This window comes from Drosophila novamexicana, unplaced genomic scaffold (genome assembly GCF_003285875.2).
Source record: "Drosophila novamexicana strain 15010-1031.04,08,12 unplaced genomic scaffold, DnovRS2.1 tig00000193-arrow-pilon, whole genome shotgun sequence".
Taxonomy (NCBI): domain Eukaryota; kingdom Metazoa; phylum Arthropoda; class Insecta; order Diptera; family Drosophilidae; genus Drosophila; species Drosophila novamexicana.
The window spans coordinates 4256670-4281522 of record NW_020824787.1 but is presented as its reverse complement, the minus strand read 5'-3'; the positions used below and the strand labels follow the sequence as shown (position 1 = coordinate 4281522).

Below are 24853 nucleotides of genomic sequence, written 5' to 3'. Positions count from 1 at the left end.
TTATTTGCCATGCTCTTTTATTCCTAACCGCCGCCCACATGAAAATCGATATTGCTTCCTGACGTTGGGAGTTCATTTTTGTTGTTCTCCCTTCAATGCGGCGTTTTTTCTTTTTATTTTATTTTTCCTGGTACCGCTCGTGTTTAGCTTTAGCCAGTTTGGTTTGCTTTTTGCGGTATCCTTGGGGAATATTTTTCAATATTTGCATGTAAATCACGAAAAGCACGTCAAATTTGTTTGCTTGGTTAAAACGTCGTTATTGCGACTCTTGAGCTGGCAACTTCCCGGAGAGCTGCAGTCAGAGCGGACGAAGAGTTAGCGGGGGAGCGGTAGCAATGGCAAAAGGCGTTCACTTTGATTGGGTTAGGTAATAAAAGCATGTAAGAGGAAGCAGCAAAAAACGGCATTTCACTTGCTCACTTGTCGGATGCTCTGTCAATAATAAACATAAGTTGCCTATTTCTGATGTTGTCAGCGTAATTTCTGTCAAGCGCATATTACGCATACGCAATGTGTGTAAACTGAAAAAGAGGGCATGAACTTTTCAAAACAAACTCAAATATGGAACTCATTCAGGCTTAAATACATAAGCCTACTACCAAATGTTCCATTTGTTTCCCCCAGAATTCAAAATAAAATTTTCTATGCACTATGCGGAACATTCAAATATTTTTATATATTGTTTACGAATGGCTTTAAGGGCTTGCTGATCGCTTTCAAAAGTACTAGAAAGCTGTATTAAATATTAAAATGATTTTTATAGAATTGGTAGGGTTATCCAAGCAAAACTTGACTTTATTTAATTTTTATCAAAACCTCTTTCTTACTTCCAAATGTATTTTTGATTGTGCTGTATTTATGTCTTTCGCATAAATAAAACGGTTTTATCAAATTCAATGTTCAATATTTATATTTAAATCGAATATATAATAATCCATACTTGTTATAAATAAAATAAAATTGTTCTCTTGTAATTTTCAAACTAACTTTAATATTTTTTTAGTGTATAATCCAATTACATAATTTAGAGTATCCCATCCAAACTCAACAAGAATCCTGTATTTAAATAATTTTCTAACAATCTGCAAAAAGTGCTTTTATCGATCTTGCTCATATCTTCTATAAATAGTTCTCTTTCTATGCCCTTTATACTAGACTAAGCCCACAAATAGCTCTGCCTTATCGCAAATCTCCCACACACTCATATTTATGGTAGGGACATGCTTTATAAATATTGCCGTAACGGTCATTTATTAACTCATTATCAGCAGCTGGCATTTTGCACCTTTTCAGCGCGAGTTTTCCGCTTGACTGAGTCACGACCTCAAACCGAACCGAATTGGACCTGAACTGAATGGCCTACAACTTTCGCCAGTGCCACTGAACCTGACACTGATTATGACTTTGATTAATTTATTGATGGTTGGCGTGTTTCCTGCTGTGCTCAGCCTTTCAGCCGTTCAGCCGCTCAGCCATGGAACGACCCCAGTCCTGGGCGCTGTCTCACTCGCTGCTGGCCTCTTTCTGTGTCCCGGGCTCTCGGGCTTGGCTGTGAGTTTCGGCAACCAGCTCCACATTTGTTGCTATATTTTGAGCGCATTAAAAGTTTTTGTCTGTGTGTGTGTGTGCGGGAAAGTTGAAGCGAAATTCGCTTTCGTGTTCACTTTCGCCATGCGTTGAAATATTTTGATTTATGTTGATTTATAGACATCACTTTAAATTTAATAAAAGTCATGCTTGAGCAGTTTTTTTCAACAAATATTTTAAACTAAGGCCATAAGTAAATGCGCTTATTCACTTTGCAGATTAAAATAAAAATATATATAAAAATTACACAAACAAAAATAAAATAAAATGTAAAATGTAATTTACGTAAAAGCAGCTGCCGTTTTTTGGATTTATTCGTTATATATTTTGTGTACGCTGAATGCGACCAAGTTGAATGCACAAAGCTCGCTTTTCAGGGCAGCAGGCAAAAAAAAAATAAGAGAAAAAGAAAATGTACTTTCAGCTGCTTTCCAAGTGCTTGAAAGTTACTTGATTTATTATGCTACTCCCCCGCTTCTATATATATATATATATATGTGTGTGTGTGTGCGTGTGGAGGGGGGACAAATATTCGCCAAGCAAATTTATAACTGAGCAAATCGGTCTAGCTGCAACCAGAGTTGCCAGACATCCTAGGGGGAAAGGTGTGCAAATTACAGGTTTGCAATTTGACCACAAAATGGAGCTGGCAAGATGGCGAAGGATAGCGTATAAAAAAGATGGAAAATCTGAAATGGAAAATGCAGAAAGAAGCAGAACCGAGCGAATGCCATGCAAAATAAATGCAGACAGCTGAGTTAGTGCCTTAAATCTGCGGTTGGCAAAAGCAAAATGTTGATAATAGCGTGATTTACTATGCGCCAGGGTTAAGAAAAGCTTTAGAAATGCGTTTCGCTTAAAAAATTTTTCAGTTCTGAATGCAAGCTTCTTGGTTAGCAAAAGTGGCGCATGAATAACTCGCAATACAAGCATTATTCCATTTCAATTAACTGAAAATATTATTTAATGCAAGAGCTTAAGTATTAAAAAATAAAAATAAATGCGTCAGTAAATCCTCTGCTCAGTTTGTGAAAATGTTTTAAATTATTAAATATATCTCATGAAATATATCAGCGTTTGGTGCAAACTTTCATAGTGTCAGAATGAATTGAATTGAGTAATTGAGTGGAACTATCGATATTTTCACTTTCAACACTGCCGATTGACCATTCACAATGGTCGATAAAAATAAGCTACTGTAATCGATTCCACATCAGCCTGCAGCTTTCCACTTTCTTTTTCTGGCGACTGCCGACTGAAGCAAATCGTACTGTCCTCGAAGTAAAGGAAAACGGCCTGATATTATGGATAAGCCAATTGTATGGGCTCGCGTTGTGAAGGTGCTCGGTCGCACAGGCTCCCAGGGTCAGTGCACCCAGGTGAAGGTGGAATTTCTTGGCGAACAGAATCGCCAAATCATACGCAACGTGAAGGGCCCAGTGCGAGAGGGCGACATTTTGACGCTATTGGAATCGGAACGTGAAGCCAGACGTCTGCGCTAGGATGGGAGTTTTGGATCTATAGGACTAGGTAGAATAATCATTGTGCTAATCGGGGGAACTTTGAGGATTTGTTGCATATACTGATGGATATATAAATACAACACATAACAATCTCTTAAGTATGTATGTAGGTTATTTTGCGAAAGGGGCTTTGGGCGAAACTCCCTTTGCAAATACTTACATATATAATATTTACAAAATAATTATATAATCAGACTGTCTTGAAATTAATCAACTAAGCGAATACTTGTAAACCATCTTTAAACATGATTTAATTTCAATTTATAATAATGAATCGTATTGTGCATTAAGTTGTTGGGCGAAACGCTTTTTGCAAGTACTTTTATAAAATGTAACAAATTGTAATATAAAAAAAAACTCTAAAATATCCACACTAAATACATCGAATACTTGTTTCATTTGCAATTTATACAATTTTCTAAACTAAATAACTTTACAATTCTAACCAGATCGTGTTAAAATCACTCGTTAAATCAGTTAGGAATTGTGAAAAATAATCGAAGTCAAACAAAACTTACATGTCCCTGGCGTTGCCAGAATCTATTAAAATATTGATAATATTTGAAATTAAATGATTCAACTTGCTTAAATTAGTATGAAGCGTAATCGGAATTTACTATCGATTTAACTAAATCGTGATTTAGCTAAGTGCCATAAGAACCAATAAATGGAGTATATCATACAGAATTAAATTAGCCAGAAAGCTGTGTGCCCTTGGCGTTGCCAGACTTTTTTACAAATGAGCTGCTGTAGTTGGGTAAAAAGCTGCCCGAGCGCGTGTGTGTGGGTGTGTTCGTGGGCATGCCGTATAAAAATCACATTTATGCCATTTACCAACAATTTATCTTTGCTGTCAGACCACAAACACCCGCACACACATACACGCACACACACACAAAGAGCCGCACACGGCCCCAGGTTAAGGCAGGACAGGGACAGGCATTTATCATGCAAAACCAAGATAATTTATAACCACCACCAACAACAGGAGGAATCAAATGGACAGAGACCATCACACACACACACGCACCCGCACACTAAAGCTGTTGTCCAAGCCTCATCGCTTCTTCTTCATCTCTGCCTGCTCCATTTACAGTGCTGCGCGATGAGTTTCGCCTGGAGCCGCAAAACACACGCATCGCCCAGGGTGACACCGCGCTACTGGAGTGTGCACCGCCGCGCGGCATACCGGAACCGACGGTCACATGGAAGAAGGGCGGCCAGAAATTGGATTTGGAGGGCACGAAGCGTATACGCATCGTTGATGGCGGCAATTTGGCCATACAGGATGCACGTCAAAGTGACGAGGGTCAATACCAGTGCATTGCCAAGAATCCTGTCGGTGTGCGCGAATCATCCCTAGCCACGCTCAAAGTACATGGTACGTAAACCCCCAGCCAACCCACACCCCTCCACCCATACCTCAATCCATGCCAAATCCCACATCATGCTGCACCTCAAATCATTGTGTCATGTTCAATTTGCTGGCATGTGACTTGGGTGCCTGCGTAGCACCACGATTGCACCTAAATGCCGCTAAGCGTTTCATTATGTTTATTGCAGTTAAGCCCTACATCATACGTGGACCACATGATCAAACGGTGCTCGAAGGCGCCTCCGTCACATTTCCCTGCCGTGTCGGCGGGGATCCCATGCCGGATGTGCTCTGGCTGCGCACCGCCTCCGGGGGCAATATGCCGCTAGGTAAGCCCACAGACAACACCTGGCGATTCATCAGTTATTATTATTTCCCCGCGTGTATGCATACTTATTGCAGACCGTGTCAGCGTGCTGGAGGATCGCAGCCTGCGCCTGGAGCGCGTCACCATAGCCGATGAGGGCGAGTACAGCTGCGAGGCGGACAATGTGGTGGGGGCCATCACGGCGATGGGCACATTGACGGTCTTTGGTAAGTCACTGCTTCAGTCATTTTTAATTGCGGCTCAATGACACTAGCTTAAAGTGAAAAGAGTTTTCTGAAAGGAAAGAATTGAAAGCTTAAAAGCATAAATTAGTTAATGCGAAGATAGATTGCAAAACTACAGTACAAAACATAATCAAACTGGAAGCTTTAATATCACAGCTCTCTGCAAGTAAGAGCTTTAATCAAAAGCTTTGCGTAAATAAAAATGTTAAGACTAATAATAGTTGTTGGAATTTACTGACCCATTAATTATTTGTATAAGCTGTTTGGATTTTATTTTTGTGCTTTACTAAAAAAACATTTTTACTTATTTTCTATATAAGTGTTAAAGAAATGTTAGTCTAATTTGAAGCTCGTGTCATTGAGCCCTATTTTTAGCGCTAGTCAAGCACACTTAGCTAATTAGTTAAAACCCTATATGAATCCCACATATACGCACACTGTAGCGCCCCCGAAATTCATACAACGTCCCGCCAGCAAATCCGTAGAGCTGGGCGCGGACACCTCGTTTGAGTGCCGCGCCTCAGGCAATCCGAAGCCGACCATATTCTGGACGATCAAGAACAATAGCACGTTGATCTTTCCGGGTGCACCTCCCCTGGATCGCTTTCACAGCCTGAACACGGAGGAGGGCCATTCCATCTTGACGTTGACGCGCTTTCAGCGCACGGACAAGGATCTGGTTATTGTGTGCAATGCAATGAACGAGGTGGCCAGCATAACGTCCAGGGTACAGCTGACGCTGGACTCGCAGGAGGATCGACCGCCGCCGATAATCATTGCGGGCCCGGTGAACCAAACGCTGCCCATCAAATCGCTGGCCACGCTGCAATGCAAGGCCATTGGACTGCCCAATCCGACCATATCCTGGTATCGCGACGGCATACCCGTGCATCCCAGCGCCAAGTTGAACATAACCGCCGCCGGGGATTTGATTATATCCGATTTGGATCGACAGCAGGATCAAGGTCTCTATACGTGTGTGGCCAGCTCTCGGGCTGGCAAGTCCACGTGGAGCGGTTTCCTGCGCATAGAGCTGCCCACCAATCCGAACATTAAGTTCTATCGTGCGCCCGAGCAAAGCAAATGCCCCACGGCACCGGGGCAACCGACAGTGCTGAATGCCACCGCCTCGGCCATGACAATTGTATGGCCCACCAGCGACAAGCTGGGCGCCTCCCCGTTCCTCGGCTACAGCGTGGAAATGTACTGCACAAACAAGAGCAAGACCTGGATACCCATTGCCAGCAGGCTCAGCGAGCCAATTGTCACGGTGGACAGCTTGGAGCAGGGCGCCGCTTATATGTTCATTGTGCGCGCCGAGAACGCCTTGGGCTTTTCGCCGCCCTCGCCCATCTCGGAGCCCATTACGGCCGGCAAGCTGGTGGGCGTGCGCGATGGCAGCGACGCCTCCGCCGGCTCGGCCAGCTCGCAGCTGCTGCTCAGCGATGTGGAGCAGCTGCTGCAATCGAATGACATTGTCGAGCTGCTGGAGGCGAATGCCAGCGACTCGACTTCGGTGCGCCTCGCTTGGGACATAGACAGCGGCCAGTACATCGAGGGATACTATTTGTATGCACGTGAGCTGCGCTCGGCGGAATACAAGATGCTCACACTGCTTAACAAGGGTCAGGGCCTGAGCTCCTGCACGGTGCCCAATCTGGCCAAGGCGTCTACGTATGAGTTTTTTCTTGTGCCATTTTACAAGAGCATCGTAGGCAAACCCTCCAATTCCCGACATGCGCGCACCCTGGAAGATGGTAAGAATGCCCAAGATAGCTTTTTTCCATCTACCTGCTAATCAGCTGAGCCCCGGCTTTCAAAGTCCCATCTGCTGCCACTAATCCAACTTCATTTGTTTCCCTCTTTTTTTTTGTTAACAGTACCCGAGGCACCGCCATTTGGCATGGAGGCCATCCAATTCAATCGCACCTCCGTCTTTCTCAAATGGCTTGCCCCACAGCCGAATCGCACACGCAATGGTATGTACTGTAAACAAATCCCCAAAATGCGCCTATTATAGACACCCTACGATAGGTATATTAGCTTACAAATTGAGTTTGTAACAGGTCGGACTTGTAACTATGACCAAGTGTGGGGTGTTGCTCCTTATTTTTTATTAGCTGGAAATATTTTATGAGATAATTGTATTTTATTGTATCATATATATGTATATGATCTTAAGTCCGATTTATGTACATATATCAACTTTTTTTTGTTAGTCCTTAAATCATATATATTATTTCTGTAAAACTAGAGGCCAGATAAAATATGTGGGAAAAGTCTCTGAAAACTATTTGCATAGTTTGTTATGTAATCAAAAATAAACCTTTTAGTAGAATAATTCCAAACAGAATCAAATGCATAGGTGTAGATAGGATCAAAAATTTAGTGATCAGATAGATAGTAAATAAATAAAAAATAAATATATATCGGACTATATTTAAGGCGCCTTCCATTAAAATTCCTTAACCATTAACTTTGCAGCTGTTTCGAAAGGTCATTCAATTATTCGGTTGACCGAATAAGTAACTATTTTCTTTGTGCTCTTGCTAACATTTAATTTCATTTGTTCTTTTCCCTCTTTTTCGCCCACACACTGTCTCTGCGTCCGCACGGCAGGCATCCTCACCAGCTACAATGTGCTCGTCAAGGGTCTGGATGTGCACAATACGACGCGTATATTCAAAAATATGACCATTGATGCGGCGACACCGACACTGCTGCTGGCCAACCTCACAACGGGCGTCACCTACTACATTGCCGTGGCTGCGGCCACCCGGGTGGGCGTCGGTCCCTATAGCAAACCGGCCGTGCTGCGCATCGATGCGCGGACCCAATCACTGGACACGGGCTACACGCGGTGAGTTGACGGACCGGACAGAGGCACGGGCATAGTCTGGGGTATTGCCTGGACGGTATATTGTGCGGGAGCTCATTTGACTGCTGCCATTTGGGACAAAAGCTGGCGCGGCCACATTCACATCAATCCATTAACAGCAAACGACAATGGGCGGCTGAGAATTGAGACAGGCAGACGGACTATGTGACCATTAAACTAAGCCTAGCCAGGGCACGTACTTCCTGCTCCAGTAGTCAACCGATGCTCATTCCGCTTTCTTTTTGTCCATTTCTCTGCTTTCTATTCCTATTGTGCGCAGCTATCCCATCAGTCGTGATATTGCCGATGACTTTTTAACGCAGACCTGGTTTATCGTCCTGCTGGGCTCCATCATCGCCATAATTGTGTTTCTATTGGGCGCATTGGTTCTATTCAAGCGCTATCAATTTATCAAGCAGACCTCGCTGGGCAGTTTACATGGTGAGTTATCCGACGCCCGACGGGTCGGCAATTTAAATGTATTTTTTGCTATTTATTTTACTTTCTTTTTTCTTTGCCTGGATTAAGTTTTGGCGACAGCAGCTTTGCAGGGGGTGGCTCTAAGTTCTCTCTGCCTGGCCGGTAATTGCTTGGCATTTGCAATTTATGAGCTGTATGCTCTATTGAGCATTGCAAATGTCACAGCTTAGCTACAACTAGATTTTATAGAGCGATTAGAACTTGAGCCATTTAAATCTTTTGCTCATTGGCACTTGTTAAGCCTTAAAGTGACTGACATCATGAATAGAACATAGAACATGAATATAAATTATATTTACCAGAGAACTTTTTTGATATTTTATATAATTTGTAGAGCAAGAAATTTGATAAGTACTTAACTCATTCACTAAAAAAAGTAAACGAATCATAAAACTCGGCAAATTCAAGGTTTTAGGCGATAACTCTTGATAAAATTAGTTTGCTCATTTATTCGATTTTAGTTAAATCTAAACAAACGTGTACAAGTTTATATGTTTACATTATATACAATTATCTGGCTTTAATCAAAAGTCTTAGGAACCTTTCTTACATATACATTTTAATGTGTATGAAAGGCTCCAAGAGCTTCTGTTTTTAAAAATGCATTTGTGGAATTTGCTCCTTAATCCAAATCTCAGCACAAACAACCTGATTTGCCCTTTTGCTCTTCGCAAAGAAAAAAAAAATGCAAAATGTATTAAAGCAGGGCCAAATAGAGCTCATATAATCTATGATATATGAGCGCTCGTTTATGCCTGGTCTCAATTAGGCTGCCGCTTTGTAAGCCACAAAAACTAAGCAACACGCACTCATAACATTAGCGAGCGAATGTGAACCTAGTCGCAGTACCTAGGCTAATAATCCTGTGAGGGCAAAAGCAAAGCTCTAAGGTTAAAGCAGCGATAAAAGGAGACACAATCATGGCGTGCGGGGAGGGCTTGTGGGGTGAAACGACAAATGGGCACGTGAAAATCACATCAATTGTCTAGTAAAACTCTAAAAATAAAATAACATGAGACTGAGGGGCAAGGTAGCTGCTTGCCAATTGAATATAAAATGTTATTTCCGTCTTTTATTATTTGCACGTTGCCCTTTTTTATTTCTGTTAACGGCCAAAAGGAGCTGCGTTTGTAATTGGGCGCCACTAACGAGGCTTACGACTCGCTTCTTACCAACGGCATTAACTAGATCTACTATCTGGCTAAATACACATACATATATAGACTACGTGTGTACTTACTCGATATCCGTGCTTTATTTCAGGCAATCACGCAATCGGCACCGTGCGAAAGTTTCCAACGTTGCCGATGAATGGTGGCATCGGGGTCGGCGGCGGCGGCAGCGGCAACAATGGTGGCAACTCTGGCATTGGTGGCTCCAATGGCCTCTGGATCGATCCAAGTGGCGGTGTTTGGCGACAGGCCGCTGGCTCCTGTACGACAAAGGAACAACTTCCGGGCTATGCACAGGCCACAGCTCAGCAGCGAGGCACACAACAGCAACAACAAGGACAACATGGACAGAGGCAACAACAAGGACAATCAAACACACAACAGCCGCTGCCTGATTATGAGAGGTGAGCATGATTTGAAGCTGGCCCAAAAGGGTTGCTCAAACGTGGCGGGTGGGTGGTCGATGGTGTGGGGGTCTGGTTTATCAGTCGGGCGCACAGGAAGTTGCCTTAATATCCTGTCTACGCTTCGTTGCCTGTTTAATTACGAAAAATTGCGAGAGCAGCCGAAAAACCACGCCAAATGCTTAAATGTTTTACTACTAAGGAGGCGGAGAGATGGGTGGCAGGGGGTGGGGGACTTTGGGCATTGGGGTTCAGTGTTTGTTACCAAAGAAAACATCCAGTGCCAGGCCGCACTATTTACGATTCGCTCATAAAAATTGCGGAGCTGCAACCGCATCCACTTCAATAAGCTACCAAAACCACCCACCAACACATACACACCACCAACCCACGCATTCCCCATCCCACCCCAATAAAGCCCAGAAACAAAAACAACAACAACAAGCGCCATTAAATTGTTACACTTGAACGGGTTTTACTTTGGGCCATGGCGATTGCAGTGCCTGGTACCGCCAGCAGCCTCTGCCCTCTGTTTATTTCGGAGTGGGGCTTTTGGGCTCTACCGTGGCCTTACTGCTGCACCCCCGCCCCTGATCCTGATCCCTTGCCAGCCAAAGTGCGGCCATTTACGTTGGCCCCTTAATTCATTTCCATATACGCACATGAATTCCATATTTCTCGTTGCGTATTTTTAAATATTTGTCTGTTTGCATTGCTTTCGGTTTGTGGTGCTCGGCCTTCTGTTTTTTTTTTTCCAGCATGCCAAAAAGCAAATTTTTATTCCGATTTACCCATATGAAAGGGAATATATTACATGCACAGAAATCAGATATTAAAATATTTTTGCAATCTATAAATTCCAAGAAATTCCTTTAAAACGATATAATACGGCTCTTAAAAAACCTTTGTATTTACAATCCAGAGCTATGAAATTTTAAGGATGCATGGCAAATATAAATTTAAATGTAAAAAAAAATGTTTGGTCCAGGTTTTTTATTTGTATTTGGGGGAGAGAGCAGGAGTTGTTGTTATTCGAACTATGTTTTCCAAATTTTTATTTTTAATTATAATTTTATTTATCAATATTTTTTTTTAAAGCATTTTTTTCATTATCCCAAAGCATTTTAAAGCAGAAAAAAGGTTTAAATCTCAACAAGCATTGTATATTCATTTTTTAATTATTTTTAAGTTAATTTAATTAACCACAATTTATGATGAATTTCATCTATTACTAACTACCGTACCAGGCCTGTCTTTATTTCCATTCTTTTGGATAGTTCCTTTAACTTAAACAACAAATTCTAAATTTCGTTTATAATTCTCACATAGTTAAGGCACAACTTTTTTTTGCCGCAAGAGATTTTCTTTCACTAGCTCAATGCGTCTATGAGACGGGATGTGCCCGTTTGAAGAAATTTACGTTCCTTTCGTTTGCTCTTCAACAATTGTATCTCTTCTACCTCTCATTCTACATTTCTTAAGTCCATATCTTTAAGCCGACGTTATCCAAGTTCTTTTTTAACAACTACCTATCGCCCTTTGCGTGTTGCTTTGTTTTTACTTCTTACTTAAACAATTTTGCGCCGTGTTTTCGTTTTCCATGTTTTTTTTTTCTGTTTTACTTCTGTAATTTTGTTTCGTAATTCTTTTCTTTTTTTTTGCGCTTTCCAAAAGTTTTCTTTAAAGCTTAATGTACCGTTGTGGCAACAATAACTGAAAAGCAAACAAGGCGCAATAAAAAGACGCAACTGCCGGCGACATATTGCCGAGCTGCTCTGTTGTTTTTTTTGTTGTGTTGTTATTGTTTTTCCTTCTCTTTTTCTTTTACTACCACCGCCACGCCCCGTAGCTAGCCATGTAACCCCACTGCCCGTTCCGCCCCGCCTCAACTTGTGCGTATTTATTTGCGGCATTTTACGCATTTATTTGTTTTGACTTTTTTACAATATCCCAGCAGATATCATGCCCCCACCTTGCCCCACTCCTGTCCCCCTTGACTGTCGCTGTCACGCCCTCACACTAGCGCAATTTGAGCACTTCCTATTGCTGGCTGCCTCTGCCACATTCTTCTAATGCTGTTGCCACTTCCGTTACGCGATTTTCATTATTTCCGTTTCAATTTTTCCGTTGTGTACTTTTTGGCAACTTTCTGCGTTGTACTTTTTGTTGTTGTTGTGCATTTTAACAACGTTGTAAACTCGTAAAAAAAAATAATACGCACACACACACACACAAGCACACACCTTATGTCATTTTTCCACCCCCACAGCCCCTGCCCCGGCACTTGGCACGCGTGCGACGCCGTCATTTGAATTTCCAATTAAAATATTTAATTTCTTTTCGGGTTGTCTGATTTTCAACATTATGGCGTCAGCTCTAACATCTTGCACTGGATATCGAAAATGCCCCTGCATCACCAAGCCCTCCCCCCATCCACCAACCCCCTCACGTATTTGGTTTATTAGTTTGCGAACGTAATATTCACCGCTAAATTAACAATTAAAAATTGATAGCCCCGAGGGAGCAGCTGCCCCGCGCCTCCGCTTAGATCCCAGTCGAAGCTTTAAGCCCTAAGCGTATGCAAATGCCTTTGCTGCGAATGTAGTACAGTGGGAGGGGAAGGGGGGAGGGGTGCTGGATGTGGACGTTGGGTTCTGTTCCTGTGTGCACGACATGTCCTTATAGGCAGTTTCAGTCCCCCGTCGCAGGCACGTTTAATTGCTGGAAAATTTCAAATTCCGTTGCATAATTTCAGGCGTCTTTAGGCAGAGCTGAAGCTAATGTTCGTCAGGGCTTAGGTATTTACATGTGCCTAAAATTGGCCGGGAAAGGGTTGATCTTGACAATTTCATGCAGTTTTTATTGCTAGTTCATTATTTTTCTAATTAACTTGCGAAATTTGCTGATTTTAAACACAATTTAAGTTAAAGCAGTTCATATTTTGCAGCTCGAATTTTAATCTCGTTTATGCTCATGTTAATTTTTAACCTGAACTTTAGCCCAAACTTACAAAGCACATACCATATCACCTGCCCGACCTGCCACCTGTTGACTTAAAGAGACTGCGCGTTGCCATATTTTAATGTTAACAATATTAAGCTTACAGTGCAGATATTTTTATTTTCTTCTATTAAATTGCAACTATTATATGAACTTATAAACTCACAAAATCATTTATTTATTCTCATGCAGAAGTAGGAGCTCTGTGCAAAAGCAATGCATAATAAACTCATTCCCAGCTCGCCACACTTCCATTAAGACCTGTTCGACTTTTAACACAACTATCCTTGCCCCATGTGAAAATATCTGGCACTGTAATTTATGCTTAACGAAGCTCCTAACTTTACTAAATGCATTTATGCAGTTAGCTGCCTGCATACAGAGAACATACGAATTATCTCGCACGCTTTTTCAAAGGAAAATTTCTGTTTCAGTAATTTTTTGGCCAGTCAGAAATTGGGTAAAAATTCATTGGCAAAGTGCAATAGATAAGCATTATCTCATTAGCTAATTAGCGCACGAAAAATTTCAGCAATAAAAAAGTTTTTGCATACAAATTTTTGCAACCAAACAGCATGAGGCGCGGGGGCAGCGGAGGGCACTTAGCAAAAAGTTTCGCCAGCGATTTGAGTACTTTTTTTTTGTGTTTTTATTTTTTTTTTTTTTTTTTTTTTTTTTTTTAGGGGCTGTTGTTCGCCCACTAATTAGAAAGTTTGAATGCATGACACGCCCAGCTAATGTGCAAATTCATTGGCAATCCGCAGCAATTTCAATGCCCAATTCCGCTGCGGCCACGGATAAAACTCTACGTTCTACATCATGCTATACACAAATTTTTAATGAGCTGCAGCAAACAAATTTCCGGCCGAGGTTCAAACTCGGCACCATTAGTGGGCTGTGCGTGTGCGAGTGTGTGTGTTTGGGAGTAACAAAAGCAATTTCCTACGATTGATTTATGAGTAATGCATTTGTGTCCAGACATACGCTTTTTAACCTACGAGTTAATAAACAAAACCCACCCCTATAACTAGACCCAATCTCTTGGTCTATTTGCAGACTCTCGCCGCTGAATATGCCGGACTATGCGGAAGTTGCATGTTCAACATTCAAAAGCCCCCACAACAATGCTGCACAAACTTCCGGCGTGCAGGCGGGCTCATCATCATTATATGATAGCTGCGGCGCCTATGCCACAACAAATGTGGTTGCCAATGTGAAGCTCTATCAGAATCGATATGGCACAAAGCCAGCCGGAGGAGCAGGAGCAGCTGCAACAGCAGCTGGAAACAACAACAATGGCTGCAACAATGATTATCAATCGACTGGGATGTACTCGGCGCCAGCGAGCGCCCATTACGGCTGCCTGGAGCCAAATCCGATGACCATATCGACTGCCTCGACGGCCATACTGAGCGGCTCGCCGGCCAAGCTGAAAAAGATCAACATAACGGAGAACAAAATGGAGCATATCCAGAATCTAAACAGCAACAAGAACGAGACAAAGCTGGAGCGCACGAATCCCTTCAATCAACAGCAGCAGCTGCTCCTCGCCAGCAACGCGCTGAAGCAGGGCCTCGGCGCCTATGCGAACACCACGCTGGCCGCCCAAATGGCCAGCGGTGGCGGAGCTGGCACCCTGCGCCGGCAGCGACAGCCGAAGACGCTCTTCAAGAGCGAGACCAACATATTGGGCAAATCCAGCGGCGTCGTCTCGCGTCACCAGAGCAATGGCTCGTCGGCCAATGGCAATTTGGACTTTCTAACTGGCGGGCCGCCAGCGGTTGGCGGCGAGAGCCACGATGCGGACTTCGAGGCGCTGTGCAATTCGACAAATCAGCTGCTAAACGATTGGGCTTCCAGTGCCTCGATTGCGGCGGGCGATTATCATTTTGGCAGCAAGCAGCCCAGCAAACAGCATTTGTATGTTAAGGCCAAGGATGGCACCTGGTCCGCCGTCAGCTCTGATGCGTATCAGAACTTCAAGCAGCAGCAGCAACAACAACAATTCCATGCCGGATCAGGTGACAACAAGATGCCCCTCCTGGTAGCTGGTAGCGTTAATCCCGCCCATAGTTCGAGCAGCCTTGCAGCTGATAGCAAATTCCTGAGTAGTTTTGGTGCCAGCGCCAATGTCTAGACCGATTGCTAGCAATGATATACATACCATATATATAAAGGGGTTGCAGGGGAGAGGGTCTAGCAACAAACACCCCTTCCCCCTACACGCCCCTAGAGTTGTGTTTATGCTCAGTAGACTTAAGTGCAAAAATGAAAGTTGTGAACTGCATTAGTGCTGGGTACGAGGAGTTGACCTGAAGAGGGCAGGGAAACTACCCAAATGAAAGGTTGGCTATGCTTAAAAAGGGTTAGTGAGAGGAGGCAGGTGGGAGATCTGCTGAAAAGCAGAGGCATTAGCTAAGATCATACAGGGAGAAAACTTTAAATCACTTTGACTTAACAGCTAAGACTCGCTCTGACTTAAAAATTAGTTTGTTGATTTGAACATGTTGATAAGCTTAAAAACAACTAAGTTCTAAGTAGATAAGTTCTCATAGAGCAAGACGCTTATCCCTAAACATATCGCAAAACGAATCAGTTAGCAAACATTTAGCTTCAAAATTGTGTGAAGGTTTTACATTCTGTTAAGGTGATGCTAACGCATTTATTATGCATTGTTAACGTTCCGTGCTGGATACAGTGTGACATTAGCAGAGAAATGTTAAAGCTCTCCCGAACAGAAACACGTACTTTCACAGGGCAACATTAACACTCTGTTGCTTACAGTCACTTGATGTATAGTTTTATCAAGACATGTAAGTTAACAGAACAATAAGTTGCATGTTTCATGTTAAGTTTTCTAAGTATTTTGTTATGCCAAATTTTAACAGAAAGTTGATACTTATGTGTTTAAACTTTAACCGAACCGTATGTCATAGAAACTGTCGTCAAGCGGATAGATAACTTAACTTAACATATTTGCAGACTAGATAAATATAAATTGAAAATTTTTGCAGCGTGTTTACAGTCCTGCAGAGAACTCTCTGTGACTGTTAGCAAAAACTCTATAGTAAGTCCCTCACTGCACCCTAGGTAAGCCGCTGCCCTCTTAACACCCGGCCAATATCTAGACTAGACTTTCACCCGTAATGCAAGTTCTATACTAAAAACCCACCCCACTCCACCCCCAGAAAGCCAACAACAACGAAAGGTGTGTGTGTGTGTGTGTGTGTGTGTATAAAAACTCGATTATGCTCGATTATACATAATGGCTTGTAAATAGATTTCAACCTTATAAAGCATATGGAATATGGCATTTCGACCAAAAAGCTAAGCAAGTAAATAATATAGATATAAACTATATAAACAAAACCCACACACAAACCAAATAGCACCGAAGTAGTTTTATTAAGTAAAGATAAATGTAATTTTTAGTACGAAATCTGAAGTCTTTGAGCCAAAAATAAAGAAAAACAATGAGAATAGCAAACCCTAACGAAACATTAAATAACAACTCACCTAATAAACAAACATTTAGAATTGTACTTAAAATCCAGCAGCACTTAAACAATAATTAAAGATTCATTAGCTAACGGTGCAATGTGTAATAATCCCCCGGATAAGCGAAATAAATGCTAATAATAAGGCTGTTAAATGTAAAATATCATAAATAATTAATAATCCCCAAACCGAAAAACAAAAACAACAACAAAAGCAAAATTATATATATATATAAATATATATATAATATCTACATTAAAATTGTGTAATTAAAGCATTTAATTGTAATTAACTGACGAACTAGCTTTAGTTGCTGTAGCTAAACTGAAAATAGAATGCAGCTAAAATATACAGATATATGTATTTAAAAATATATATATATGTGGAAAACGCTGTCAAAAAGGTAAAAAAATATGACGAGTTTTAAGCCATCAATGAAAATTAAATTGATAAATTATGCGGAAAAAACGTACGTGAAAAGTAAAGCTACAAATAAATACTAAATAACTACTAACAAAGTTAATACTAACTAAAATACATATAAACGCATTTTATTTAGACTTAAATATTTTGAATACCTTTCGCCCACGTGCAGCTGCCACCGTTTGGAGGCGCCACAGCTGCGCCTACACGCTGCTGGACAATACCATGGATTTTGTCATTTGAAATTCCGACGCGGCACCGGCTACCAACCAGGTAAACCAACACCGAACTATGCCAGAGATCTCCCCACCCACTCCCCGCACAGCTAGAAAAATAGAGTACAATTTCCCAACACTTCTGATCCAACTTAATTATGCGCTTTGTGCCCTACCCCCAAACCCCGCCCACTTTCGGGCGCTGCATCATTAAACTGAAATGAGATATTGTTTATAGTCCTGCAACCTGTGTCCCCCTACCCTCTCTACTTTTCTCGCTGTTGCAACTGTAAACATGGCAATTGGAAATTCAGGATAATCAAATGAAAACCCGTCTCTCTCTCTCCCTCTCTCTCTGTCGCACTCAATTTATAGCTATCTCTATTTCTCTCCGCGTGTTTGTTTTCGCATTTGGTTGTAAAACAATTTTACAAATTGTTATTGACAATTTATGTCTGTTGTTCTGTCTATATTTTTTTTATTCGCTTTTCTCTTTTGTTTTGCCCCTGTGAATGTCCTTTCGTCCTGCCAGCGGATGCTATTTGAGTGTGCATTGGAATTGCGCAAACAAATGAAAATCAATTCGACCAAATGAAGCGCAATAATATTGCAACAATTTTTGCTTAATATTGCCAATTTTAGGTCCAGATATGAGTGCATATATACATATGTAATACACTGTTTGCATGGATTATTAAAGCGTACAGCGAAAACCAATCAAAATCAGTAAACTACAGTAGCCCTTCACTATAAAGCACACGAGAGGACTCGATAACTGATTGAGCTGAGGTGTAAAAACCAAATTTGCGACCCAAAATTATGGTTATTTCTTATCGAAATACTAGATAGTAGGAACTACTTTTAGCCCGGTTGTTATAGGGAATGTATACTGTGGTGCTCATATATAATGGAGTACGACTGCGAAAAGCGTTTGTTTTTACAGAAATCAGAGAACAGAATATTAAACAAATTGTGCGAAAAGAGTTTTATAGAGTCGGAAAAACAAATGTCTATAATAGAGAGATACGTTATAGTGTGTGTTGACTGTGGTAAATATTCAACACATTTACATTAACCAAGTTATGAAATCGAAATACCGAAATGCAAACATTTTATTTAAATTACTTCTTTTATATAAAAGTTTCCACAAATATGTTGCAATAACAATCTTTAATAAGCTTCCTATACGATTATATCTTAGCTTAGAAGTTCTTATTCAAATGCACAATATAATAATTCTTGCGTATGTGATGTAATCCTTTTTGACAATCGCTCGTAATTCTCAGCAAACTTAAGCTTTTTAAAACTCAGACTCGGTTGCTGCTGATGATAGAAACGTTAGGTTCTTGAAAAAGCTGCACAGCCAAGCCAGTCTAAGAAAGTTTTAGCTCCAAAGAACTTAAAGATAAGTCACATATTTAATAATTTATATACTTATTGCGCTGAACAAAGTCAATCTTCTGGTTAGTTTTTAGTTGTCAAAGCTTTTATAGCTTTCAAGTAAAATCGATAAGTATTTTTGCACTTTTTAATATATTTTCCATTTGCAATGAAAACTTTAAGCCGACGCCAGCAGCAGCTGCAACAGCGCCCAATCTCTGGCTACTGCCTAATGTATCTGAACAACCCACGCCATTAACTACAACAGGCACACACACGCACACACACATAGACACACATACGCCACTCCCCTTCCGCCCAGCTTGAAATAGGCGAAGCTCTAGTCCGCTAGCAACTGAGCAGGCCGATAAATAAACCCGAATTTATCATGTACATGGACACAGTGCATGGTAACTAGAAAGAGAGAGAGAGAGACAGAGAAAGGCTTGGTGAGAGAGAGCGAGAGAGGGAGAGGGTGATAGAACTACATAGCATTCGGAACGAACATATATGGTGGATATAATAGCAGTGCCGGCAGCGGTCATAATTTTTGGCACAAAATTGTCGATAGGCGTTGAAGCGTTCAATTGAATGTCCTGGCCGACATCGTCTGGCCAGGAGCTGAGCCCGTACCCTAAGCCCAAGACCTTGGTCTTGGTCGTAGTATGCCTTCCCCCCAGCTCTACGGCTGGCTGCCTAATATCGTTCAGCCAAACACTATTGTATAATCAAAACTAATGGTCTATAAAGAATCAATTCTCAATTTGTTTAGCCCCAGCTGTTGCCCCTCAACTGGCGGGCCGGACACGCCGGACAATGGAAACATGGGGACAATTTCACATTTGGCGAAACACTGGCAGCACATGTGGCAAATAAAATTTAAATGCATTTTGTAAATAATTTAATAAAAATATATATAAACACAGCAAAACGCAGATGGGTATCCCGGAACTGGTTGGCCCCAAATGAGTGTATTCTGATTAGGGATATTCCTGCACATTCGCCGAGTCACACATAAATTAGTCGGCAAATTTGTTGCATAAAAATGGAATTTTTTATTTTATTGTATTTAGGCAGTCATGTGTGTGTGTGTGTGTGTGTGCGTGTGACAGAGCATGACTTAGGGAAGGGGAAATGGCATGGGTTTAGGGCACATGGAAATGGTGGATATGCTGGCCGGGGCATGTTGCCGGAAAGCACTGATTCAGCAAGTTGCCATAAAGTTTAATCAGCAGCTTGGCATCGTCAGAGCCAGGACAAGCATCTAGAAAAAACGAAAGACTCGTAAATATGAGCTGAAACCAGACAACGACAAACTCGCACACACACACACACACTCGCACGCACACATACTAGGTTTTATGCGCATTTGAGTGACCATAAAAATGGGCAGTTTTGGTCCGAGTCCTGGACATCCAGCTGCTTGTGGCAGGATGCCTGTGGCCTGTGCAAGGCGTTGCCTGTTGATAACAACAACGCAATTTGATGAGATTAGCCATCGCAGCGAGTGTACAAGTACGATATATGTATATATCTAAATATCTATATATTTATATACTACTATGTGCATAGTCAAATGTCATTATAATTCGATGCGGCAGGCTTAACTCCTTGCAACAAATTGATTAAAGCTGACACAACAACCTCGGCGGCCACCAAATGGAGCGAAGTGAACCCAAAATTGATTGTGTCGTAAGTAACTAGCCTTATCGTACGATATTACATAGTCCAATTATGAAGCAAGATACTAAAAATGTACTTTTAGGCTAAACAAAATTATATTGTGTGTGTATGTATGAGAAATTGAGGCATGAAACATGCGTTGACTCTTTATTTTTCAATAAAACATTTTATGACAGCCTTAAAACGTTTAAGGACACCAAACAAAGAGGATTAGCAAAATGAAATGATTTCAGATGAGAAAGGAACGTGTATGTTTCGTAGGTTCATATTAATATACAATATACAATTTTATCTCGATAGAGTCAGCGATGCAATACATTTGTAACAAAATCGTAATACCCTACGATTGTAATCCCAGGTGAAAAACATACGAAAATATATACCCAACGGCGAGCTACTTTCCACAACTGATCTTTTCGATCTCTCCTTTTTGATGGTCTTTAATTTTTTTATCTAACGACTTAATGTTTTATTTGCTTTAATTGGAAAAGACCCGCCCTTAAGTCCCAAATTTTTCTGCCAAACTCCATTCCAAACAAGAGGCAAAAGAATTAAAATTGTTTTAGCTGAATTGCTGCAATAAAAATAGCGTCGTTCTATAAGCAATTTAATTGAAACTTTCCAAAAGCCCGAAACAATAATCGAAATGCCAATAATGTGTGAGGAATTCCAGAAGAGCGACAAAACGGAATAAAACCCATGAAAATCTAGTGAAGCAATTTTTATGCGAGCGCAAACATTTTAATTTCGAGCATCATTTTTGATTTTCCCTTTTTGTTCACGTTTTAAAACAAATTGAAATTGACCAAAGCTCAAAGCCCAAGGGTTGTTGAAAGCACAGGCAGACAGACTCATGCACATACCCTTTCCTCTACACCTGTCTCGCTCACACACATACACACACACACGCATACAAACACACTAATTAAATGCCCAAAAAGTTGTGCTAGCAAGTGAAATGTGGCCTTCGCTTTAAATGGACCGACTAAAACTTCGTGTTAGTCAAAAAGTTTAATTTGCGCTGTGGGGGAGCCTCAGTGGCTTTTGCTTGTTTCCGTGAGTAATTAGTAAAATGCATTAAAATAAATGAACTTTTTCCGTGGGGTGGCGCAAGCGCGCCTGCTTTGCCTTAAGCTCTTAAATGTTAAAACTTAAAATTAACATGGATTATTGAAAAGATCAAATAGCCAACATGTGCTGCAAAATTAGTAGCATGAAAAAGAAAAAAATAGTATCATTTGCCATTAATACATATTAAATTTTATTTACTCGCTGGCACTCGAAAAATGAGCGCATTTCGTTTAGTTACAGTAATTTAAGCGTAACATAAAACTTAACAGCCTATTTACAGCGCTGGCCACAGACAGACAAAGAGACGAAACATGGCGGGAGTGCCGTTAAATAAGTATGAGAGAGAGCGAGAGCGGCAGTCAAAGTATAAGTGTAAGGCGCGGACTATGGCTGCTGCTGTCGGCGGACGCTGCTTCCTGAGACACTTAAACAGGCCATAAAATACATTTTGAGCGTGGCGTCTGCCTGGCCGTTTTTGTCGCTTTGTCGCTTTTGTAGTTGTCGTTCTGTCTTTGGCGTCTCGCCTCTAGGCGTTGTAATTTCTTCAATGTGTCAGCCGCGTCGTCCTTCTAATTGCAAAATATGGCAACAATTTCAAAGAAGTTGAGCACATTGACGCCTGCTCGCCGTGGGGATAATATAATTTCCAGCAGGGGAGCGGGAGGATTTTATAGTCTAGCGCTTGAACTTGCTCGCGTCCGTTACGTAATGAATACTCGCACAGCGTAACGCAGACCAAAAACACAATTATTAAATGTAAAGAAAGCGAAGCTTAAACGGCAACTAAAGCTCAAAATGAAATGTTAAGAGTGCGACGAAACCCCAGCTCAATTGTTGTCTGCGGCCAAGTTCGCTCTCTCTCTCTGCTCCAAGTGCTAAGCACAAGTGTGTGTGTGTGAGTGTGGGTGTGAGTGTGTGTGGCGCATTTTATGAAACGTTTTATTATACTAATTTGTAGCCTGGCAATGGTCGCCAGTTTCGGTTACATCGAATGGCACCAACTAAAAATGGCAATTTGCCATTGCATGAAATGAGCGAGTGAGAGTGAGAGAGCATGAGCGTGCGTGTGCGTGTGAGAGGGAGAGGGAGAGGCGCATACACTTCAGTCAAGTCTCTATTAGCAGACAATGCGTTTGCGAGGGGCGCCTTCTAAAATCGTCTCTTCTAATACATATGGAAAAGGTATACCATGAAAATTGTTTAACTGTCTGTCTGTGCTTGTGTGTGTGTGTGTGTGCCTGCTTTCGTGTGGGGATTTTCGCCTTTGGGGAGTTTTTATTAAAATGACGTTGCCCGTTTGCCTGAATTGTCTGTCCCTGACCAGCGTCGAGTGGGCAACGGCATTTGCTCTACGCATATCCAGCAAATGCTCCTTTGCTGGCGTCGTTAGTGTCCTTTGCTGCTGCTGCTGCTGCAGTCGCATTCGTCCTGCCACTCGGCTGGTTAAAGTCCCGTTTTGGTTGGGGGCCAAGTTTTAACGACTTTGTTTCCGTTACGTCTAATTTAATGAAATTCGTTTTGCTTTTGGTTTCTGTTTCTGTTTCGGTTTTTGCTTTCTGCCAAGTTTTCTGCATACAATTTTCCCAAAAACGGCATTCTAATGACTTGGGCGTTGTTGCACTTACTCCTTGTTTTTGTTGTTGTTGTTGTTGTTGTTGCTGTTGGGTAAAGTCTGCACTGGTCATTGGCCACCCTGTAGTCACCCTGTGCTCTTTGCAGGGGGTCGCTTTTCAGTTGGGTCTATTATATTTTGTTTGGTTTTTGATTTAATGATGGTCTGCGGCCTGCTCTTCCTCTTATTATGCTAGTCATTGTGCGGCTTGCATTCGCATTGATATAAAGACATTGCTTATAATGATACAGTGCCACGGATTCCAGAGCTGACCGTGTGCCCCGGCTAGAAACTGAATTGAATGCAAATGCTTGGGGCGTTACAATGCACAGTACGAGCGATAAGTATACGTTTGGCATTTAGCTGGGAACTGTTGACAGCGCATAGCAATTACAACCCCAGGGTCCTGGAACAAGTGTCCTCGTTTGGGCAGTGACAGTTTTTCAGATTTGAATTTGATTTGTATTCATAGATAACAATTCATTTGTTTTATATTAATTGATATAAAATATTCAACACATATTTTTCTTCATTGAGATTCTAATTATTTTACCTTTAAGCAATCTAATTCAATCACCCCCTTTTTATCTCCAAACGACAAAGCTCTGTACCAGTAGAAAATGGTAGATAGTTCAAATATCGGACATTATTTGACCAAAGTATTCCAAACAAATTTGCAAAGAGATGGATATCATTCCCGAATTGGATTTTAGTCGAAAACTCTGATGTAAGCCCCGATATTTGATTCAATTGATTACCAATCGTTAATAGGCAACCGTACGAATTCCGAGAGGTATATCATTGCAAAATCAGACGTTATTTAACAGAAATATTAAAAAAATTAAATACCCCAATAACTAAGGCGTTTGAAAGCGACATAACTCTGCCGCTCTACAAACGACATAGAGAAAATTTCGAGTAAATAATGTCCGATTGTGGCAAAATATATAGTCCTTAGACTCGTATGGAAAAGTTAATCTTTAGAATTAACAACACGACAATCAAAATAAGTAGTTTCAGTCTGTAGAACGTTCAGATACTTTAAGTCTTGCGTTTCTAGCGTGGCTTGCAATCGTTAAGAATCTTTGCGAAAGCTTGAAATCCAAGATAGTTTCATGAAATATGTAGCCTTCACGTTTCTTCCAAGGCAATTTACTTGCATGTTGTTCCCGTCTGCCACGCCCGCGAGTATGCCCGGAGGCGAAAATGCAGCCACAAAATATGCAACAAATATTCGTCGGATGGCTTTTTGCCTGATAACTTGAACTATTTGCAAGAAATATGAGCGAAGAAGCGCGCTGCGAATAAACAAACTGATTTGCATTTATGGAAATACTAAACACACACACACACACACACACATACACAATCAAGGCCCCACGGCACCCCTACCCCGCACCCCTTACCCGACAGCCGTAGACAAACACGTAGCGGTAATGGTGTAAAAATGCAAAGGAAATATGGAATATGTGTGTGGGCGCGAGCGAAGGACGAGGCCATATGCGCAGGATACACATGAGTAGCTACTGACCAAAAACAAATAGAAATGTCGAGTGTGTGTGTGTGTGTGTGTGTGTATGGGGTGTGTGTGCAAAAGCCAAAAGTAAATATTTATGTTTTATGTTAATGAGAATATGTCTGACTTTTTGCTATTTGAATATTGGCAAACGGCCGCTGCAGCAGCGCAGGATACGCTGCAGTGGCTGCCAGGACTTGCTTGTGCCACGGCCAAGAGAATGACAAATGCGTCGGGGCGTTGGTTAAACTGTGGTTGCACTTCTTTTTGTCGTTGTTGTTGTTGTTGCCACAAACAGCCAAACAACCACCAGGCCCATGAGTCTCAGCCTCGCCTGTGGTTTTGTGAATTTAGCCCTGCAGCAGAGACTTTCGCTTGCTAACACAATTGTTGTTGTTGTTGTTGCTGCTGCTGGTTTGTTGGTCAATAATTGACAATTTAATTTGACAAAGTGCTGAAAAAAATGTGCGTTTAATGGCAAAAA

At 41.5% G+C, this 24853-nt stretch overlaps 2 protein-coding genes across 2 annotated transcripts in view; both read left to right on the top strand.

Annotated features, from left to right (window-relative positions):
* Positions 1 to 16603, top strand: part of LOC115758998 (roundabout homolog 2) — a 46059-nt gene extending 29456 nt beyond the window's left edge. The window contains exons 4-12 of the mRNA XM_030699799.1: positions 4207 to 4491; positions 4674 to 4814; positions 4888 to 5019; positions 5481 to 6794; positions 6918 to 7016; positions 7657 to 7897; positions 8196 to 8356; positions 9659 to 9971; positions 14028 to 16603. Of these exons, the coding sequence (XP_030555659.1) occupies positions 4207 to 4491; positions 4674 to 4814; positions 4888 to 5019; positions 5481 to 6794; positions 6918 to 7016; positions 7657 to 7897; positions 8196 to 8356; positions 9659 to 9971; positions 14028 to 15108 (3767 nt within the window). The 3' untranslated portion in view covers positions 15109 to 16603. The remainder of the gene's footprint in view (positions 1 to 4206; positions 4492 to 4673; positions 4815 to 4887; positions 5020 to 5480; positions 6795 to 6917; positions 7017 to 7656; positions 7898 to 8195; positions 8357 to 9658; positions 9972 to 14027) is intronic.
* Positions 2834 to 3477, top strand: LOC115758999 (40S ribosomal protein S28-like). The gene has a single exon (XM_030699800.1). The coding sequence runs from the start codon at positions 2892 to 2894 to the stop codon at positions 3087 to 3089; it is 198 nt and encodes a 65-aa protein (XP_030555660.1). The 5' UTR covers positions 2834 to 2891; the 3' UTR covers positions 3090 to 3477.
* Positions 16604 to 24853: the final 8250 nt, after the last annotated feature.

Coding starts and splice junctions, on each gene's coding strand:
- LOC115758999 (XM_030699800.1), top strand. CDS start 2,892: ATGGATAAGCCAATTGTATGGGCTCGCGTTGTGAAGGTGCTCGGTCGC.